We start from the raw sequence: 17,281 nt of genomic DNA, 5'->3' as shown, positions 1-17,281 counted from the left end.
CTAACCCTAACCCTAACCCTAACCCTAACCCTAACCCTAACCCTAACCCTAACCCTAACCCTAACCCTAACCCTAACCCTAACCCTAACCCTAACCCTAACCCTAACCCTAACCCTAACCCTAACCCTAACCCTAACCCTAACCCTAACCCTAACCCTAACCCTAACCCTAACCCTAACCCTAACCCTAACCCTAACCCTAACCCTAACCCTAACCCTAACCCTAACCCTAACCCTAACCCTAACCCTAACCCTAACCCTAACCCTAACCCTAACCCTAACCCTAACCCTAACCCTAACCCTAACCCTAACCCTAACCCTAACCCTAACCCTAACCCTAACCCTAACCCTAACCCTAACCCTAACCCTAACCCTAACCCTAACCCTAACCCTAACCCTAACCCTACGGATGACATAGTGCATGCAAACGGACATGCACTGCATGCTTTTTGCATGATTTGCTAGTTGACAAACACCCTGTCATATCCATATATTGCAATGCAAAAAGGCATTTGCCATCCTCCACCATCCGGAGGAGCAATGGAAGAAAGGAAAGTATGTGGGCCTCAAAAGGATTTGAACACGTAGCAAATTGAGAGCAAACCAAACTGAGTCACTTGCCAACTGCAGAACACCCCCATATTGCCCGGAAACAAAAAGTGCCAGGAGTTGATAAATACTAGAGTAGATGATGGTTCCTAGATGTTTTTGAGGATGTTTTCTGAGATATACTCCACTTTAAGCAAATTCCATCCACTCAGAGTTTCAGAAAATGCGTTTTGGTGACATTTTCATAGTAAAATATCTGAAAAACAGATTTTCCGGGAGCATTGAGTGGAAAACATGCCCCAAAGTTTTATGTACAGTACAGTAAGACGCCCCTGAACATTGCTAGCAACTTTATTTGACACTTTTTGGATGGCCAAAAATAACCCATAACCGGGAACAGTCCTGTAACCCTAACCCTAACCCTAACCCTAACCCTAACCCTAACCCTAACCCTAACCCTAACCCTAACCCTAACCCTAACCCTAACCCTAACCCTAACCCTAACCCTAACCCTAACCCTAACCCTAACCCTAACCCTAACCCTAACCCTAACCCTAAGTCCCTAGGGTTCCAGGCAACCCAATAATAAAACCCAACCCAGGGGGTCTTGTAACCCTAACCCTAACCCTAACCCTAACCCTAACCCTAAGTCTTGCCCGAATTCCGTAATTCAAGGATTGGTGTAAGGGGCAAATCGTCTGCCACGACCACCGCCATGACTACCTCGACCGCGGCTGGCTCCACGGCCGCCCCGAGCACTCGATGCCGAGGCAATCGGACGAGGCGTATTGGCTTGGTTGCCGTCAGTGAACCCGTGAGCCACATGAGCACGACGAGCTGCAGTGATAGCTTGATCGAGAGTGATAGGGGTATTGATATTGGTAGTGCCCGAGACTTCGAAGTTCGTAACGGCTTCAGCGAGATAATGACCGATTACCGTATTCTTGAGAAGACCGGCCTTGAAGTATCGAATTTGATCGATAAGGGAAATGGTGCCTTGAGTGTTATCGAGAGGATGAGCAGCTTCAAGCTCATTATTGGTGTCTTGAAACTCCTTGATATATTTCTCGAGAGAGTCGCCGAGCTGGAGACCGGAGAGCTTGAGCTCAATAGTATTACACAAATTGCGAGGATAAAAGTGAGCGGCAAGAGCCGTTTCAAAAGCTGTCCAACTTGCGGGTGGTCCAGCGGCGTAAGTCGTATTGTACCACTCGAGAGCAGTACCCTTGAGATAAGTAGTGAGTGTAGGGGCGTACTCTGCCATAGTAAAGGGTATGGCGTTGACAGCTCCAGTACCGTCTGATCCAGCTTGTACAGCCGGGACAGTGAGAGACTCGAGAAAATTGTGGTGAGACGGCGCGACCTCTTTGATCTTTTTGGCAGCTTTGGCGCCATCGTATTCGATGAGCTTGTTCTTGCAAGCGTCCATAAGAATTCTGAAACGTTTGGCTCGTTGGGTGTCTTGCGTAACAGCACGCTGCTGAGTAGCAAAAGCAGCTGCGACAGCCGCAACGGTAGCTTGAGTCTGTGCGTCCATTCTTGCTTGTGCACGAGTATAAGGGCGACGTCCGGTAGAGGGGCGACGTTGACGAGGAATGTCTTGGTGATGCTAGCGGTAGGTGGTGCTACCATGTAACGTCAGAGGAAAACGTAGACGATATTGGGCCCTTCTGAGAGGGCTGAGAGCAGTGTATTGTAGTGAAGTAAAAGGAAGAAGCTCTTCGCAGCGGCCGCTCGACTGACAGCTTTATATATGGGCTGCCAGTGGGGCTTGCGTGGCTTCAATGAAGATTGGCGCCTTATGTAATGTATCACCGAGAGCTCGGGTGGCCAGCCCGGGTCTCGGATCAAGTAGAAGTAAAGAGATATAATATGAAATACAAGTGAAGATGAGATATCCCCGACAGCTATGGGATTTTGTCGAAGTCCAAACTCTCTATTAAATGTCTCTAGAGGATTTAGCTACGTTGGGGTCTTTTTCTCTTTTCCTGCGGCGGTCTACATCGTTTTTCCTTTTTCCATTCACAATTTTGGCGCTGAAAACAGTCTTATCGCTAATCTTTTCTGGGGGTTTTCTGCAACGATCGGCGTACACGGCCACCGGAAATTGGTTTTCTCATTTCGCAGTTGAGTTCTTCAGTGTTTTGGACGTCGTTAAAGCTTCTGGTTGGTTCAGAGTCGGGTCGGTGGCGCTTTCATGTGTAAGATCCTCTCCTACGCCTACATTTTTCGCATGTCAGTTGTATCCGAGGACAATTGGTTTTCTCATTTCGCAGTTGAGTTCTTCAGTGTTTTGGACGTCGTTAAAGCTTCTGGTTGGTTCAGAGTCGGGTCGGTGGCGCTTTCATGTGTAAGATCCTCTCCTACGCCTACATTTTTCGCATGTCAGTTGTATCCGAGGACAAAACGTCGTTGTGAAGCAAGGTTTTGGTAAAGGTAGTTGTATTCAGTAATTGTCGGAGTGTCGGGAACGCGAGTGTGTTGATTTATCGTCGGAAGTTTTGATGGTTTTTGACGTTGTCATATAAAGGTGATTTCATTCGCTTGTCGAAGATTCTAGGCGTCCAATCGGAGTCGAAATATTCTCGATTTCATGCGCAGTTCGTAGCGCACTACTACAACGTTGAACGTAGTATGCGAGGACAAGGCACATCGGAAGGAGGGTCTCCGCAGCAAACATCGTGTGATTTCGCACATGACATACATGAAAACTACGACCTCAAAGCCGGCCCAGCCCCCACGCTCACGCCCTCTCTCCCTACCAAAATCCCCACCACGGGCATCGTCGTCTGCGGCGGCTGCGACACATACCGCCGCCGGGCGACATACTGTCCCAACCCCTTCTGCGGCAAAGAGAGTGCCGGCGCGCCCCATTGCCGTACTTCCCCGAGGAGATATTTGGCTTCCACTTTCTGTAAATATATGTCGTGTCGTGGAATAAAAAACATAGATCAGCATTTTGCTGGGTCCCCTCTCGAAGGACGCGTTTCCCATGACCCATACTTACCGGCGCGAACGGTAATGGGCCCGTCTGGCACGCAATCTCCCTCACTTTATCCTCTTCCCTCTTCCCATCCCGGACACTCTCCGTCTGCGGCAACGCAGCAATAACGGCGTCCAAGTTCCCCAGGCGCCGTTTCATGGGCGGCGAGTATGGGTGGAGATATGTTTTTCGCGGCGGATTTTGGTCGTGTTGTTGTTGTAAGGGGGATGTAATTGATGACGAGGGCCATTGAGTTGTGGTGGACGCCGCGGGCGGACGGGAAGCGTCGGTTGGTGGGCCTTTTGGAGGGAATGAGTAGAGTGAGCCTCGTTCAATCGAAAGGCTCTACCCCCTGCCCTTCCTCTTCCTCTTCACGGCATCGTACGTTACCTGCGTCCCGCTCGCCATCACTATTCGCCTCGCGTGTGTTCTACAACGCATCCCAAAGGAAAACCTGCGTTAACCCATAGATCAAAGAGCAGAGATTGCGGAAAGGATAAGCCTACGGTACCTCCTGGTTAACCATATGCGCCACCTGCAGCATGCTCGAATGCAATCTTAAAAGCGTCATTTGCGTCAAGTCTTCGCACACGATCCATATTTATGGTATTTAAACATACCGGTCGATAAACCGCCCCAAATCGCCCAACGCATCCAACTGCGACGCGCCCGCACCTCGTCCGTCTCCTTCTTTCTTGTCCCCTGCATCAACACTCTCTTGACTCTCCCGTCGTCCATCGCCTGCGTCGGCTCCATCGCCGCCGCCACGAGCACTTATCTCCAACTCTTCCCAATACGCCGCCATCTCGTCAAAACATTTGAAGGATTGCATGATTTGCTGGAGTAGCGCTGGGGACGGGCGGGGATGTTGTTGGGCGTCTGATTCCGCCAACTGTAGGGAAACATGCGTCAGCAATACACCTACGCCAATAAAACGCAATCGCATCTCAGAACTTACAGACTCATCAGACCCCTCCGGCGTCTCCTCATCCGCCGGACCCTCATAGAACCGGTCAGAGTAGCGTTGCTGGCTGTGTGTATCAGTGTCGGCGTCCGCGGCGAGGTGCGCGGTGTCGTAGGCGAGGGCGACCATTTGGTCCGTCTCTACAAATCAGAATGACGGGTTACATGCCCCGTTGCCTCCTCCACAAAAACCCAGGCGCATATCATGATAACACACACCCTTCAACTTCCCCACAACCTCCCTCAACACCCTCTGCAGCGTGACATTCTTCTTCGCCAAGCTTTTCTCGCTCTCGACCAACAAGGCGTTGTTAGTACGTAACCGCGCTACTTTTTGTTTCAGAGTGTCGTTTTCGGAGATCAGCTCGGTGGTTTTTAGGGACATTTTTTGCAGTTGGGTGGTTATCATTGTGTTTTCGCGGATGGCGCGTTTCGTCGTCTGTGTGGGTGAAGTCAGAGGTTAGGCGGTGAGACATCATTCGAGAACACTCCACAGGCATATCAGAAGAGGGCGGCGGAAGTACGTCAACGCTTCCCGCACCTCCCCCCGACTTCACGGCGGCCACCTCACCTCAGCCATCTGCTGATCGGCAACCCTTTGAAAATGCGCCACAGTCTCGTTGACCTTCTGCAGCATATCCCGCTTCAGCAGGTTCTTGTCCTGCAGCACTTTACGCTCGATGTTGTGGATCGTGTCTTTATACGTGCGTTCTTTCGTCTCCAGTTGCGTCCGGAGGGTGCGGAGGGCTGTTTCTAGGTCCGTCTGTGTCGGATATCTCGGAGATGAGTATACACTGCCATCCCCCCACGTAAAAACACAGATGTATGATACACCCACCTTCTGACTAGCGAATCCCCCCAAATCACTCAGTTGGGCCTTCAGTCCTCCGACCACACCCTGCAAGCTCTCGACTTCATTTCGACTTTCGGCGACGGCGTCCTCGATCTTTTGGGCGTGGGCACTGGCCATTTCGGCTTTTTCGGCGTCGAGGGTGGTGATGCGGTGCTCGAGGGCGGTGATTTGCCGTTCATGCTCGGTTACTTTAATGTTGAGAAATTCGACTATGTCTTGCTAGGGGGGGGGGGGGGGGGTGAGACAGGAATGTGATATGAAACACAATTTTCCTTACCTTGTCGTGCGAAGACTTGGTCTGCGCCTTGCCCAACGCATCGTTTTCCGCTGATAGGACCTCGCACCGGGTCCTGCTGTTCGTTACGATTGGCAGATCAGCATGCGGCATTCCCTTCCTGTCCTGGAATATAGCCGCCGGGTGCAACCATCCTCGCCGATGTCGATTCCCACTCTCATAGTAGTCTTTTTATACCGCCCTACCCACCACAATGCGTCCACCATCCGCGAATCCTACCCCTCTCTTCCGGCCTCGTATACCCTAAATATCACCGCCCCCATCCCCCCCCCCCCAAAAGAAACTCAACTCACTATCTCTCCAACTTCTCCGTCAAATCCCTAACCCGCGCCTCAAACACCTCAATCGTAACCTCGTCCAGTTTCTGCTTCTCGCTGAGTTTGAAGTCGCCGTCGCCATCTGAGTTATCAAAAAAATAATATCATATCATATCATACATTCGCCCGGTAAGTACTGGAGTCAACTGGAGAGGAGTGCGAGCGAGCGAGGGATGGTGGGAGATACCTCGGTCGCCACCGGCGCTAGCCGCTTTCCGCCCTTTTTTGCCTTTCTTGTCCGCCATTACTTCCGGTCCTTCGAATGGTCTTCAGAGAGATATGGGAAAGTCTGCGGGTGGTGATATGGGGTTGCGTCTCTCAATATCAACCCAAGGCAGGATCAAACCATGGAATTGTGCAAACAGGCGGTGAGAAATCAACAAAGTGTGACGCCTCATGCTGTCAAAACATCGGGCGGAACTGGATTACGTTATGACGGTTGACGGGGTTATTGACAGGAATGTGCGACGAAGCTCAACGGCTCACCCGTGTTGAGGCGACGGAGGTACATCAAAGCAAAGGTCAAGCGAGTGCACATCAACGCCGGTCGGGACGAGAGGTTAGCCAGATTGTGTGCGGCGGGCTGTTACATGTCTGCTCGAGGGCCAGGACGCCGAGGAAAGCCATATCCGCGCTCCACCCGATACAACCGTCCAGACAAAACCACGTCAAAAGCATCCATAGAAAACGCATCGAAATTATTTACTTTGAAAAAAGCGCAATAAAAGCCCCAAGCACAAAACACGAGAAAGAATACAAGAAAGTCCAAAGACACGGGTATACCACAACAAACAACAAACTAAAAGGAAGTAGTCTCGTACACATATCGCACCAAGAGAGTTCGAAAGAGAAACGGGGGTGAATAAATAAGTGTCCCAGTGAGAGTCGATTAGGTCGGTGTCCAGCACAGGATGGTGAAAAACGGTGGTGTGTACAAGAATTAACGGGGGCTGCGATGCAGCCACGGGGGTCAAGGCGAAAAAGAGAAGTATGGGGACAAGAAGAGGGTCACAAGCGGATGTGAAAAGATGAGTACAAGAAAGGAACAAAGTTCGTCGGAAAAGGAAAAAGTCTGTGTGCAAGAAAAGAACGGTTTGTCGAAAGGCCAAGAATCCTTGCCGGTTGGTAAGGCAGGTTTGTAGCTCCAGTGTCAAATTAAGGGCGGGGGTTAAACATTCGTTGGCAGTCGAGCGGTGTTGTGTGAGAGGGGGTCGACCGTAAGTGCGGTGCATTGATGGGGCGGGGCATTGTTGCGAATATCATAGTGTAGGGTGTGATGTTTATTCAAGACTTGATCATAGTAGCTTCAAACCCCAGGAGCGATTCCTTCGGCGGGGTGATGAGTCCCGGTGGCGGGTGGGCCGGGTAGACGGATGTCGGGGTATAGTAGCCCTCGTCGACCATGTCGGTGACGTAGGGGCTTTGCGGGTGCATCACGTTGCCGGAGATGGGTCGTTGCGGGGTGCGCGAGGATATTTGGAGCTTGTGGAGGGTGGCGCTGGCTTTGCGACGTGTCCACCAGGCTTGGACGATGTGGCTCGCACAGTGGTGTTTGGATGTTGCGTACTATGCGAGGGGAAGCGGTTATTATGGTCGGTTTTGGCTGCAATGAACCACATATGAGATGCTTACCTTTTGGTGGAGAACGTCGGATCCCTTGGCAATACAGTGCTCCATGATAGTACACGCCCGATCAACATTATCATCATTGATATTCTCAGCAGCTTCTCGAGAATCCTTGATGAGATGGCTCGTCTTCAGCCCTGCGTACGTGTAGATCTCATGCCCCAGTCTGAACGCCGCCATGGCCAGGACACTCGAAGTCGAGTCAACCATACATCCGTTCGGGCTCAACACCGTGGTCAGTTCCATCAGGTACCGCGCGACGGCTCGTACATGATGTACAGGCGTGCCGGGCGCGTCCTCCTTACTCTCCGCATCATCATCGTCGATGAACCGTAAGAAGTAGGCTTTCAGGAACGCTTCGGGTGTGGGATGGCCTAAATCAAACCGCAGCGCTCGAAGAATGTGGCGTTCGAAGCCTAGGAAATCAGCTTCCGCGTACCGGTTGATGCAGACCAGGACCAGGCTTTTGAGGTTGGGCACGCGACCGTGGTTCTCCTCGTACTTTGCTGCTATCCATAGTGCCGTGGCTCCCAGTAACTGGTAGGTGTCCCGCTTGATGACTGTTTGTGCGCATACCCGATCGATGATGTTGATGGTCAGGTAGAGCGTGTCCGGTTGAAGATTGTGTTCCGCATGTACTTGGACGAGCCATGTAAGCAGCGTTTCGCGCATGGGCCATGAGAGCTCCTTTTGCAAGTTCATGAAGGAAGAGTCTGCACCCGTCTTGACCTTTGAGACATTTGCCACAACGCGTAAATATAGAACCATCTAACATGGGAAAGGCTTCCCAAACCGAAAGACAAAGGCTCACCTCAGCCTCCAACATCAACGCGAAAATCTCAGCGCCATATTCCGAAAACTCCGCCAAATCCGACCGTCTACCCATGCTTCCCTTGCTGCCTCTCCGTTTGTCCTTGCACACGCTCGTAGGTGGCGTCAAACGCGGTGACGGTGGTCGAGGGCGAGCGGGAAGCGAGTGTGCAGGGAGGGTGGCAACGGGCCCGTCGTAGGACTGCGCTGTGCGGTAGGAGCTGGTGGCCAACATGTCGGTTCGGAAGAGGTTAACAGACGCGATGTGGTGTGGTGGTGGTGGCGATCCTGGGTCGGCGGACCCGTCAAAGGACGTTGGGCAGGAGGGAAGGGCGCCCACTGTGCCGACTTATACAACTGTTCAAAGAGCTGAGGGTTTACAGAGTGTCGTTCAACTGACGGTCAACGTCGGTTGGTGATGTCGTCGGTGGGAATTTCGGGGGGTGCTGAGCTTTCGTCACAGATCGACTGCGCGAATTGCTGCTTGTCCTCCGACGTCGAGATATCTTATGAGGTGGGGAAGACGGGGTTCTGGCGTTAGCAACGGGTTCCACCGCATGGCGGCTCTCCTCCCTGCCCGAAGGCGTCCCTACCCGCCACCGCCGAACCGTGGGGAACAAGCAAAGGGAATGCGTAATAACTCACCCACGTTGCTCAAAACCAACCTGCGCGCGGGTGTGATATCTATTATCCAACGCGTCGCTTGGACGTCTGTGAGAGGTGGGAATGGCCAGAGATGCTCACGAACATGCAGAGAGAGCGCAGATGGGGAAGACGCTTGTAAGGCGCAAACCCGCTGGACGTGCTTGCGCTGAACAAGACGTTGTTGGGTGGCGAAGGGTTCGTAAAACTGCCAGCTGATGGATGAGCAAGGGTGGAAGGTTCACGCAGCGGGACCAGCGGGACTTTCAAGGGGCCAGGAGGTGGTTGGGCACTGAGGGACGCAACCCCGACCACCAAAGTAATAAACAACGGACCGGCGGGCTGTGCAAAACCGAATAGGGCCAGTGCGAAGCAAGGGGTAAGAAAAAAGGGAAGAGCCGGCGAAAGGGGGTCATTTTCAGGGACGCGAAGCTTTCTTACATACGCAGACACTCGACTTCTCGGACTCCGTTTCCCCTTGCAATGCTGCTGCTCTTGCTGCTCCCCCTGTACTTCGACCCAACGATCTCTATAAACTTCCACCGACCGGGGCCGGATCGTCATACACTCCCAGGGGCAAAACACGCTGACAACAGCAGCCAGAGCGAGATATTGTAATCACACACTGGTGCTCATCACAGCCAGCTGGTGTTGGACAGAAACATGCAAGCCTAAAAGGGCACAGAGGGAGGATGCGTGTGGGACCCACAGGGTCCGATTTGCACGTTCTCGCTTGACAAATTCGGGTCGATCGCCCTTGGCTCAAATATCACACCAGCGGCACAAGCGGACATTTAGTTGCTTTTGTGCGCTGGGTGCCCCGTCAGACATGGGGAAATGCGTTCTCGGCCGCCTGGATTTCGCATGACGGCAAGAGGCGCAGAACCGTGGGGAAGGGGTATGGCACCGTGAGAGACTGTCAGACACCCAGACGATACATAGTAGATCGCTCCCCAACCCTCGTTCCAACCCTCGTTCACAGGCCGATGCACAAAAGCAATATAGCACCCACCCACAGATGAGAGGGAAATGGACAGCATCTCCCCAGCAATATATATCGCCGCGGTGCCATGCACATTTGATCCAACAGTTGTGTTCTGGATCACGAATCGATCGCACCAATTCCATCCGGATGATCTCATTGCGCTGGGACCGTGGTCGAGAGTCACTGGGGGGAAACTAGGAAGACAACATGCGAAGCCCATCTGGTTCCACCAACTCGCGCTGCACGGCGCTCAAATTGCGGGCTGATAGAACTTCATCCGGCATTGCTGCTTATGTTATCATGACTCACGCGTTCAAATTCACGCGTTTTTGAAATGAGTGTGTAAGCATGGGGGCAGGTCTGAGGTCACAGGAAAAGCTTGTCTTCGGATCTGGCATTTCACAAATGTAGAAGGACAGGTCGTACGTGTGCATGTTGCGCACGATCAAGGTAATGTCAGTAGATTTCAAAGATTCCGTACGGAGCGTTTCATGCTTCCGATCGGATTCTTCTGTCAAAGCTTATGCTGAGAAAGTGGGGACATATACCCGTGACGACGCTGATGACATTGATGACAAGTTGATTTGGCAACTGCGCACATCGACGCGACGGCTGCTGGACGTCAAGATAGTATGTACTGTACGCCGGTGCTACATGGTACTTCCGCGGCGATGCATGATATCCTATGAGATGCCGGTACAGTAGTTGGGTACGGGGTACGGTACATTTAAAGCGACGAAAAATGAGGCGAAAATGAGGCACGAACGGAATGAAAAAAAAAACGATAGCTACGTACATACACGCACGATCGAGGAAAGAGACCAAAATGGTGTGCATCCACATCCGCCAACACACCAGCACGCCTTCATCGCGCACTCCCGGACGGGGTCGAACCGCCGATCTTCGGATGTCCTAACGCATAGAAGTCCGACGCGTTGCCACTACGCTACGGGAGGCTTTGAGCCCCACATCGGCCTAATGTGAGCTAGGAAGCGTAAGCACAGCTCTCGGAACGTAGAGGAAAGTGCCGGACCAAGTCGATGGCAGGGGAGGCCAACCTTGTCCCGGAACAATTTCCCCAAGGCCCATTTTCGTCGCCTGCTCAAGTGGCTTCCGGGTTCGTCCAAGTAGCTTGTCACGATTTCTCCCCGAACTGTTGGGATTGCTTCACGATTTTGATCACAGAGATAAAGATCTGGCGACCCTCTTCGGCTTCTCACAATGCTTCGTAGGAGCGTAGACTGCGTTCATCGATCATCACAGCAGCTTGCAAGGCTTCTGAGCCGTCCGCTTGTCACCAAGACTTTGGTGAGCCCAGGCATCAAAAATATGACTGGCCAAAACTGAGGTTGCGCGCGTCCCGAGACACATCATTCCTTGCACAGCCACATGGCAAACTCGCCGGGCTCCCAGGCGGCTCTCCTGTTCACCGTCAGGAAGCGACTGTTTGTTTTCCAGATCTTGTCCAGCATCTCGAAATTAACGGCAGCAGCGGATGCAGGGCGCTGGGGAGCGGCTGACTTCTGTGGTTTCACCAAGCAACCTCCCACCGCGCGCAACCTCAGTTTTGGCCACCTACTGTATGATCCCCTGAGTGCCGGAATGTCGGTGGCCTCGACGGTATGGACGTCCCTTCTCATCCAGAGTCCCAGAATATATCCTTGGGTTGCCAGGTTTTGCCAGGAACGTCGGGCGCCGACCGTCCTCCAACCTGGTACCTGGGCCATCTTCCATGGCGCCAGCCGCCCCCTGCGAGAATCTTCAAAGCAGAGGCAGGTGCGTATAAAGTCATGGAAGGCGACGGAGGTTTGACTAGATTCTCACGGCGAACTCGCGCCTGAAGCACCCGCCACCCTTGCCTCTAAGGCCGTCCTAATTCCGCCTCCAAGTTTCCCAAGTCCACAGTTCCGGGAATTTGTCACTTTGAAAGACACCCAGCCAGAGGCTCCGAATGCATGGAGCCAGAGTTGATCCAAGTCGCCGGCGTAGGCGATTAGAAATATGGACCCGCTGTCCAGCGGCGTATGGCGATAAGCAAAGTATGCCTTTGACCGTTTCCACATCTCCTGGGACTTTGTCGCTTTGAAGTACACACAACGAAATCATCGGCTCGGATTGTCCGGAACCAGAGGTGTGACCCAGAAGGTTGCGCTGCACTGCTTTGTTCCAATGCCTTCACTCAGCGAGGCGGCCAGCATCGATGTCCCGAATTTCGACAGTGTCAGTATGGTCGATGTTGGGCACCTCAACTAATGGCACAGTGGCGCATCGTCATCTCGGCGTGGAGAGAGCGCGATCCTGCATGATTGCCTGCCAGTGACTTTCTCCGCCGGGGGTTGCCCACGCCCAGACCTCGCTCAAAGTTATCGTATCTTCACGTCCATCGAGCGTTGGGTCCGGTATTTCCCGCGCCGAGAGGTGTCCACTGCCAGTGCAAAGTGCTCGGTTTTCCACCGATGAGTTCGACAAGCCACCAAATACCAACAGCGCACGGAATTCCTCGTCCGGTGTCCATCCATCGCCCTAACGGATGAAAGGGAGCGTTGGGTCTGTAGTCGTTTCAAGAAGTTGACAGGTGTCAGATGCCGCGCGATGAGCTGCTTCGCGGGGGGAGAGGGATGACATGCAGATGGCAGGCATCACTCGGGAGGTTAAGGGTGGTCACGTGGGGTCACGCAGTCCGCACCAGACTAATCTTAAGAAGACTCGCAAGTTCATATGATCCCCCCATCAAGAGAGCCTCTGATGATCATTGCAATCTCACTACAGTACCGCTAAGGACTGCCACGCAGCCGCACCGCCCTACTCCCTTCCACTCCGCCAAAGCACGCTGCTCGGCCGCTAAACCCCCCCCCCCCCCCATCCCGCAACTCGCAAGCTGCCCCCACCCCCTCCTTCACCTTCAACCCCACCGCTTCACCAGCGTCTGCCAGGTAACGCTTATCACTCTCGTTGCTCCTCTCCCCCAGCCAGACCCCAACGGGATCTTCTTTCTCACCTCCATTTTCCCCGCCACGCTTTCCTTCCCACTTACGCGTGCCCTCACAATACAGCAATCTTTTGCAACGATCGTTCGTCAACCGGCTCTCCACTGACACTCCAACCCACCCAACACCTAGCTTCTTCCAAAAGACGCTACACCACACAAAAGCAATAGCGAAATAGAGAGTCATACCGAGAGACAATGGCTTCTGCAGCGTCTCAATCAAACCCAGAGGTCGCGGCACCTCTACCGCTCAGGAAATTCAAACTCGTCTTTCTCGGCGAGCAGTCTGGTGGGTATTTACAACCGAGGAGGTGCTGCTGAATATCGAGGAAAAAGGTGGTGGATGAGACGGGGAAAATTGCGAATTGAACGGGGATGAGGTGGAGCGTGGGAAAGTCGGATGCGGCTGAATGGCGAAAAGTTGCGAGCCTATGGTGGTCGACCGGAGGGAGGGTTGTGCTGTCCCAAACCAAGCAAAGCCAGGGCGAGCGGTCGTCTCGAGCGAGAGCTATTCAATGGCGGCCAGCAATTGCGAGATGATAGCGGCGAGCGAAACGAGGCGTCAGAATGCTTGAGGAGTTGGGGCCGTAGGCACAGGAGTACTTGAGGGTGGCAACCGATGGTGAGCGCCAGCTCATCAAGTGGAGCAAGGGTTTGCGAGTGATAATGAGCGTCGGATGGCCTTTTTGCCATCGGACCTTGTGCAAACGAGAAGCGAACATTCTTGGTTTCGGGAACACTTCGTGAACAACACTGTCGCGGCGCTAGCGAGCATGATGTTCTTCCATCCACGCCACCGTTCTCTCATCACCTGTCCCTAATCATTTCAACCTCTCCTGTATCCCCACAGTCGGCAAAACCTCCCTAATCACCCGCTTCATGTACGACACCTTCGACAACACCTACCAAGCGACGATCGGGATCGACTTCCTCTCCAAGACAATGTACTCGGACGAGCGGACCGTGCGTCTGCAGCTGTGGGACACCGCAGGACAGGAACGGTTCCGCAGCTTGATTCCAAGTTATATCCGCGATTCGAGCGTTGCTGTTGTTGTCTATGATATAACGAGTGAGTCGATTAGAGAGTGGGGTGTGTTGAATCGAGATCACGATGATCTAACGTATTTATATTTCTCCCCACTCTCTTAGACCGCAACTCGTTCATGAACACAACAAAATGGGTAGACGACGTCCGCGCCGAGCGAGGGAACGACGTCTTGATCGTGTTGGTGGGCAACAAGACCGATCTCTCCGAAAAAAGGTAAAATCAATACATCACCCTCCCCCATGTTCCCGGCCCCTTCCCCTTCCCATCCCCGCCTCCCCCCCACTCACTCCTCTGATCATTATCTTAGACAAGTATCAACAGAAGAAGGCGAAAAGCGCGCCAAAGAGTTCAACGTGATGTACATCGAGACGTCCGCAAAGGCGGGATACAACGTCAAGGCGCTGTTTAGGAAGATTGCGAATGCGTTGCCGGGGATGGAGGCGAACAGTGAACAGGGGGGTGGTGGGAATCAGAGTATGTGTGATGACATTTCGCTTTTTTTTTGGCAGCTGACTTTGAGGAACTCTGAAGGGCTGATTCTTGTCTGATTATCTATTTTAGTGATTGATCTGCAACTCAACCCGGCGTCTCAGAAACCGGCTGAGGGGTCTAGCTGCTCGTGCTGATCTGACATATAACACATTACGCGCGGGAAGAATCACCATTTCATCATTAAATTCAAACCGAAAAAAAAAGTGTTTTCGACACGCCATATCGCCATATCGTTGGGAAATTGTTGTTCGAAGGGGGGACCGTGATGGATTGGATGTTCGACTTGCGAACATGTCGATTTTGGCGCGCGGAGAAAACCTAGAGGGCTTTTGTCGGACGGGGCTTGGGGGAAGCGGGGCGAGGTTGAGTGGCATTTTTCGGCCCGTCGGACAGGATGGGGTTTTCCATCATCTCATAACGCATTTTCATGTTCGAGTTGTTCCTTTCTATGCTTTTTTCCGTTTCGTTTCGTTGGGGGGAATGTAATCTATTCGGGGGGGCGTGCCTCTTTTTTTTTTTCCTTCTTCCCGCCCGCTGTGGCTATCCCCATTTCCACTTCCCTCCATTCTTCATTTTGCGTTTTCTGCTGATCCATGCTGCACTTTCCCGTCGTGGCCATAACATGGCATTCCCGTCACCGAGCTCGCCCATAGATTGTGAAAGTCCTATTCCGGGGTGCGTGAATCTCCCCCTCGCGGCGCTCCCCCCGGGTGCCGAGCGCCGCCTATATATGACCCCCCGACGCACGCCCATTTTTGGCTTTCAAGATGCATGTTTCAGCCAGTCTCCGTGCACGGGTAAGTGGAGACCACATTTCTCGCCACCCCCGCCCTGTCAGATTCCCCACGGGAGAGTGTTGTTTTGTGCCGTGCGGGGCCCGTGGGGGGCCGTGCGACTCACCCGATTCCCACCCCCCCGCCCAAACCCCCAGTCCCAACCCATCTCTGCCCCGCCGACCATTTAGAGGTGTGTTTGGACAGGGCTGTTTGAATCGTAACGCGTTCGGGAATGCTAAATGGGCGTCGTGCGGCGGACGCAGTAAGCGACGGTTTGGTAGTACCCGCTCTGATGGGCGGGAACGGAGGCGAGTTGGGTGGGTGGTATCGACGGCGTTGGGAGCCTTTGCCACCCCCCCCCCGTGTCTCCGCCGGCCGCTGGAAAAGTGTATGTACAGTATGTAAGCGTCGGAGTTACCGTCCAAAACGCGTCCCACTTTACGCGTAGTGACCAAGAGACGAGATGCGCCCGCTTGACCAACAAAAAGGCGCGCCTGCTCGATCGCAGGGGCGGGTCCGAGAAGGGGTTTTTGACGAGAGGGAGGTCCTGGCGGCGCGCCCACCACCCGCTTCCAGTTGGCGTTCTCGTCGCCCCGTACGGCAATCTATCGTCTGCGCCGGAGTGGCGAGACAGCATCGTTCAGCCTATCCCGCTCCTTTAACCCGCCCCCATCCGGTTCTGCCATCGGACGGGACGAATGTTCTCGTTTTTTTTTTCTGCCCAGCACATCTCGGGGGCTTCTCGCTAGGACTTTCTCTCTTTGCCCAGTCCCCAATTCGGGGCGTGCGGCAAAAAACCCCGAAACAGGGCGCGTTTCCCGACACGAGTGTGGGGTGCTGGCCAAACGCATGCGGGTTCGTCCGGATCCTATCATACACCCACACCTCTCCAGCGAGGCGGGATGAGAAAGGGATCCCCACCCATCCAAAGGGAAAGAACGGCACAAACACCCCAGCCCGCACCCAGCACGCGCTGCCTGGGCGAAACCCCCATGCGAATCAGACCCCGAAGCCGATCGCTTGCTACATCGTTCACTTCCCCCGGTCCAGTCTTGCATTTCCGCCCTTCGTTACTGGGGACCGTGGGGAGGTTCTGTGGGTGGGCATTGTGTTGGGCGACGGGAGGAAGTGAGTCGCGGGTTCTAGCGGGGGTTCTAGGCGTTGTATTCATTGGCCGCACGCTGGTTTATGCAGGAGGACCAGAGGGGGCAGGGGTGCGAATGCGACGAGGTTGACGCGTGATGTGGTAAGCCCCGACTTCGCGTGTTGCCCAAACAAAGTGTCTTGTAATTGTCGCGTCTGCCGCTCCGCCTTACAAGTTGACAGGGGGGGTCAGAAAGAGGGGCCAGCAGACCAGGGGAAATGAACTGGATTCACTACTGACCTGCCGCGCAAGGCGAAACGACCACCGCAATGACCAATGCCGACCAAGATGTTCCTCATGACGGTTGACTTTCTGAACTTTGGCTGGGAAGTCCGTCTTCGCCCCATCTTTTATTCTCCCGAGCGGTCCAGCACTGCTGTAAGAAACAAATTCGAGTGCCCCCTGGCTCCCTCGAGGCCGCTGTTTGGCAGAATGGGTCATCAGCCGATTGGGGGCAACGTAAAACCACATCCCAATACGCAAAAAATGCTAGCGGCTCGACGGTACGCTCGCCCAGTCCGAGCACAGTCAAAAGCGGACCGTCTTATACACCCAGTGTATGTATGTTGAACGAGGCTGCACCTCGCGATATCGTTATCCCCGCCGGCTTTTTGTTGTCCGAGGCAGGCGTGACCCCAAATTTCAAGGCTTTTGGGCCAGCAAGCTATTAAGGTTGTAGCAAGCTATTAAGGTTGTAGGCGCAAGGGAGTGAGAAATTATGGCCCCCATCGCTATATTTTCATCGGTAAACGGGCAATCTTCTCCACGCAATGGAGTAGAAGATAGATATTCCACCATCGCGATCCCGTTATC

At 53.5% G+C, this 17,281-nt stretch overlaps 5 protein-coding genes and 1 non-coding gene across 6 annotated transcripts; 2 read left to right on the top strand and 4 right to left on the bottom strand.

The window, feature by feature from the left end:
* Window positions 1-3,015: 3,015 nt before the first annotated feature.
* EV422DRAFT_619856 (uncharacterized protein) lies at window positions 3,016-6,204 on the bottom strand (the record flags this gene model as incomplete). Its single annotated transcript, XM_053074081.1, has 12 exons — window positions 3,016-3,460; window positions 3,556-3,830; window positions 3,922-3,961; window positions 4,043-4,088; window positions 4,152-4,423; window positions 4,490-4,635; window positions 4,714-4,933; window positions 5,066-5,257; window positions 5,333-5,566; window positions 5,625-5,700; window positions 5,936-6,041; window positions 6,147-6,204. The coding sequence occupies 12 exons, from the start codon at window positions 6,202-6,204 to the stop codon at window positions 3,260-3,262; spliced, it is 1,866 nt and encodes a 621-aa protein (XP_052926098.1). The 3' UTR covers window positions 3,016-3,259.
* Window positions 6,205-6,555: 351 nt separating this feature from the next.
* On the bottom strand, window positions 6,556-7,368 carry EV422DRAFT_46008 (uncharacterized protein). The gene has a single exon (XM_053067246.1). The coding sequence runs from the start codon at window positions 7,189-7,191 to the stop codon at window positions 6,658-6,660; it is 534 nt and encodes a 177-aa protein (XP_052926097.1). The 5' UTR covers window positions 7,192-7,368; the 3' UTR covers window positions 6,556-6,657.
* EV422DRAFT_46002 (cyclin-like protein) lies at window positions 7,033-8,856 on the bottom strand. The gene is made up of 3 exons (XM_053067245.1): window positions 8,397-8,856; window positions 7,592-8,314; window positions 7,033-7,525 (listed from the first exon to the last, which is right to left on the bottom strand). Exons 1-3 carry the CDS (start codon window positions 8,628-8,630, stop codon window positions 7,244-7,246), a joined length of 1,239 nt encoding a protein of 412 aa, XP_052926096.1. The 5' UTR covers window positions 8,631-8,856; the 3' UTR covers window positions 7,033-7,243.
* Window positions 8,857-10,895: 2,039 nt separating this feature from the next.
* Window positions 10,896-10,978, bottom strand: EV422DRAFT_t73. The gene has a single exon. It is a non-coding gene; the product is annotated as a tRNA-Arg (tRNA).
* A 1,888-nt stretch (window positions 10,979-12,866) lies between these two features.
* EV422DRAFT_45965 (putative YPT6-GTP-binding protein of the rab family) lies at window positions 12,867-14,829 on the top strand. The gene is made up of 6 exons (XM_053067244.1): window positions 12,867-12,955; window positions 13,076-13,297; window positions 13,859-14,077; window positions 14,158-14,269; window positions 14,364-14,530; window positions 14,618-14,829. The coding sequence occupies exons 2-6, from the start codon at window positions 13,207-13,209 to the stop codon at window positions 14,680-14,682; spliced, it is 654 nt and encodes a 217-aa protein (XP_052926095.1). The 5' UTR covers window positions 12,867-12,955; window positions 13,076-13,206; the 3' UTR covers window positions 14,683-14,829.
* A 649-nt stretch (window positions 14,830-15,478) lies between these two features.
* On the top strand, window positions 15,479-16,951 carry EV422DRAFT_528433 (uncharacterized protein). Its single transcript, XM_053070283.1, has 2 exons — window positions 15,479-16,635; window positions 16,709-16,951. The coding sequence occupies exon 1, from the start codon at window positions 15,788-15,790 to the stop codon at window positions 16,454-16,456; it is 669 nt and encodes a 222-aa protein (XP_052926094.1). The 5' UTR covers window positions 15,479-15,787; the 3' UTR covers window positions 16,457-16,635; window positions 16,709-16,951.
* Window positions 16,952-17,281: the final 330 nt, after the last annotated feature.

The sequence above is a fragment of the Fimicolochytrium jonesii genome (genome assembly GCF_025526975.1).
Source record: "Fimicolochytrium jonesii strain JEL569 chromosome Unknown EV422scaffold_10, whole genome shotgun sequence".
NCBI classification, from domain to species: Eukaryota; Fungi; Chytridiomycota; class Chytridiomycetes; order Spizellomycetales; family Powellomycetaceae; genus Fimicolochytrium; species Fimicolochytrium jonesii.
Note: the sequence above shows the minus strand (reverse complement) of the source record. Positions and strands in the feature narration are given on the sequence as shown.

Bases quoted from the DNA above. Each gene is read 5' to 3' on its own strand.
- EV422DRAFT_46008 (XM_053067246.1), bottom strand. From the start codon at position 7,191: ATGCACCGCACTTACGGTCGACCCCCTCTCACACAACACCGCTCGACT.
- EV422DRAFT_46002 (XM_053067245.1), bottom strand. From the start codon at position 8,630: ATGTTGGCCACCAGCTCCTACCGCACAGCGCAGTCCTACGACGGGCCC. The intron at 8,315-8,396 runs GTGAGCCTTTGT...AATGTCTCAAAG, and splicing joins CGTTGATGTTGGAGGCTGAG to GTCAAGACGGGTGCAGACTC. The intron at 7,526-7,591 runs GTAAGCATCTCA...CCCCTCGCATAG, and splicing joins CCGACGTTCTCCACCAAAAG to TACGCAACATCCAAACACCA.
- EV422DRAFT_45965 (XM_053067244.1), top strand. From the start codon at position 13,207: ATGGCTTCTGCAGCGTCTCAATCAAACCCAGAGGTCGCGGCACCTCTA. The intron at 14,078-14,157 runs GTGAGTCGATTA...CCACTCTCTTAG, and splicing joins TGTTGTCTATGATATAACGA to ACCGCAACTCGTTCATGAAC. The intron at 14,270-14,363 runs GTAAAATCAATA...TCATTATCTTAG, and splicing joins ACCGATCTCTCCGAAAAAAG to ACAAGTATCAACAGAAGAAG.
- EV422DRAFT_528433 (XM_053070283.1), top strand. From the start codon at position 15,788: ATGCGCCCGCTTGACCAACAAAAAGGCGCGCCTGCTCGATCGCAGGGG.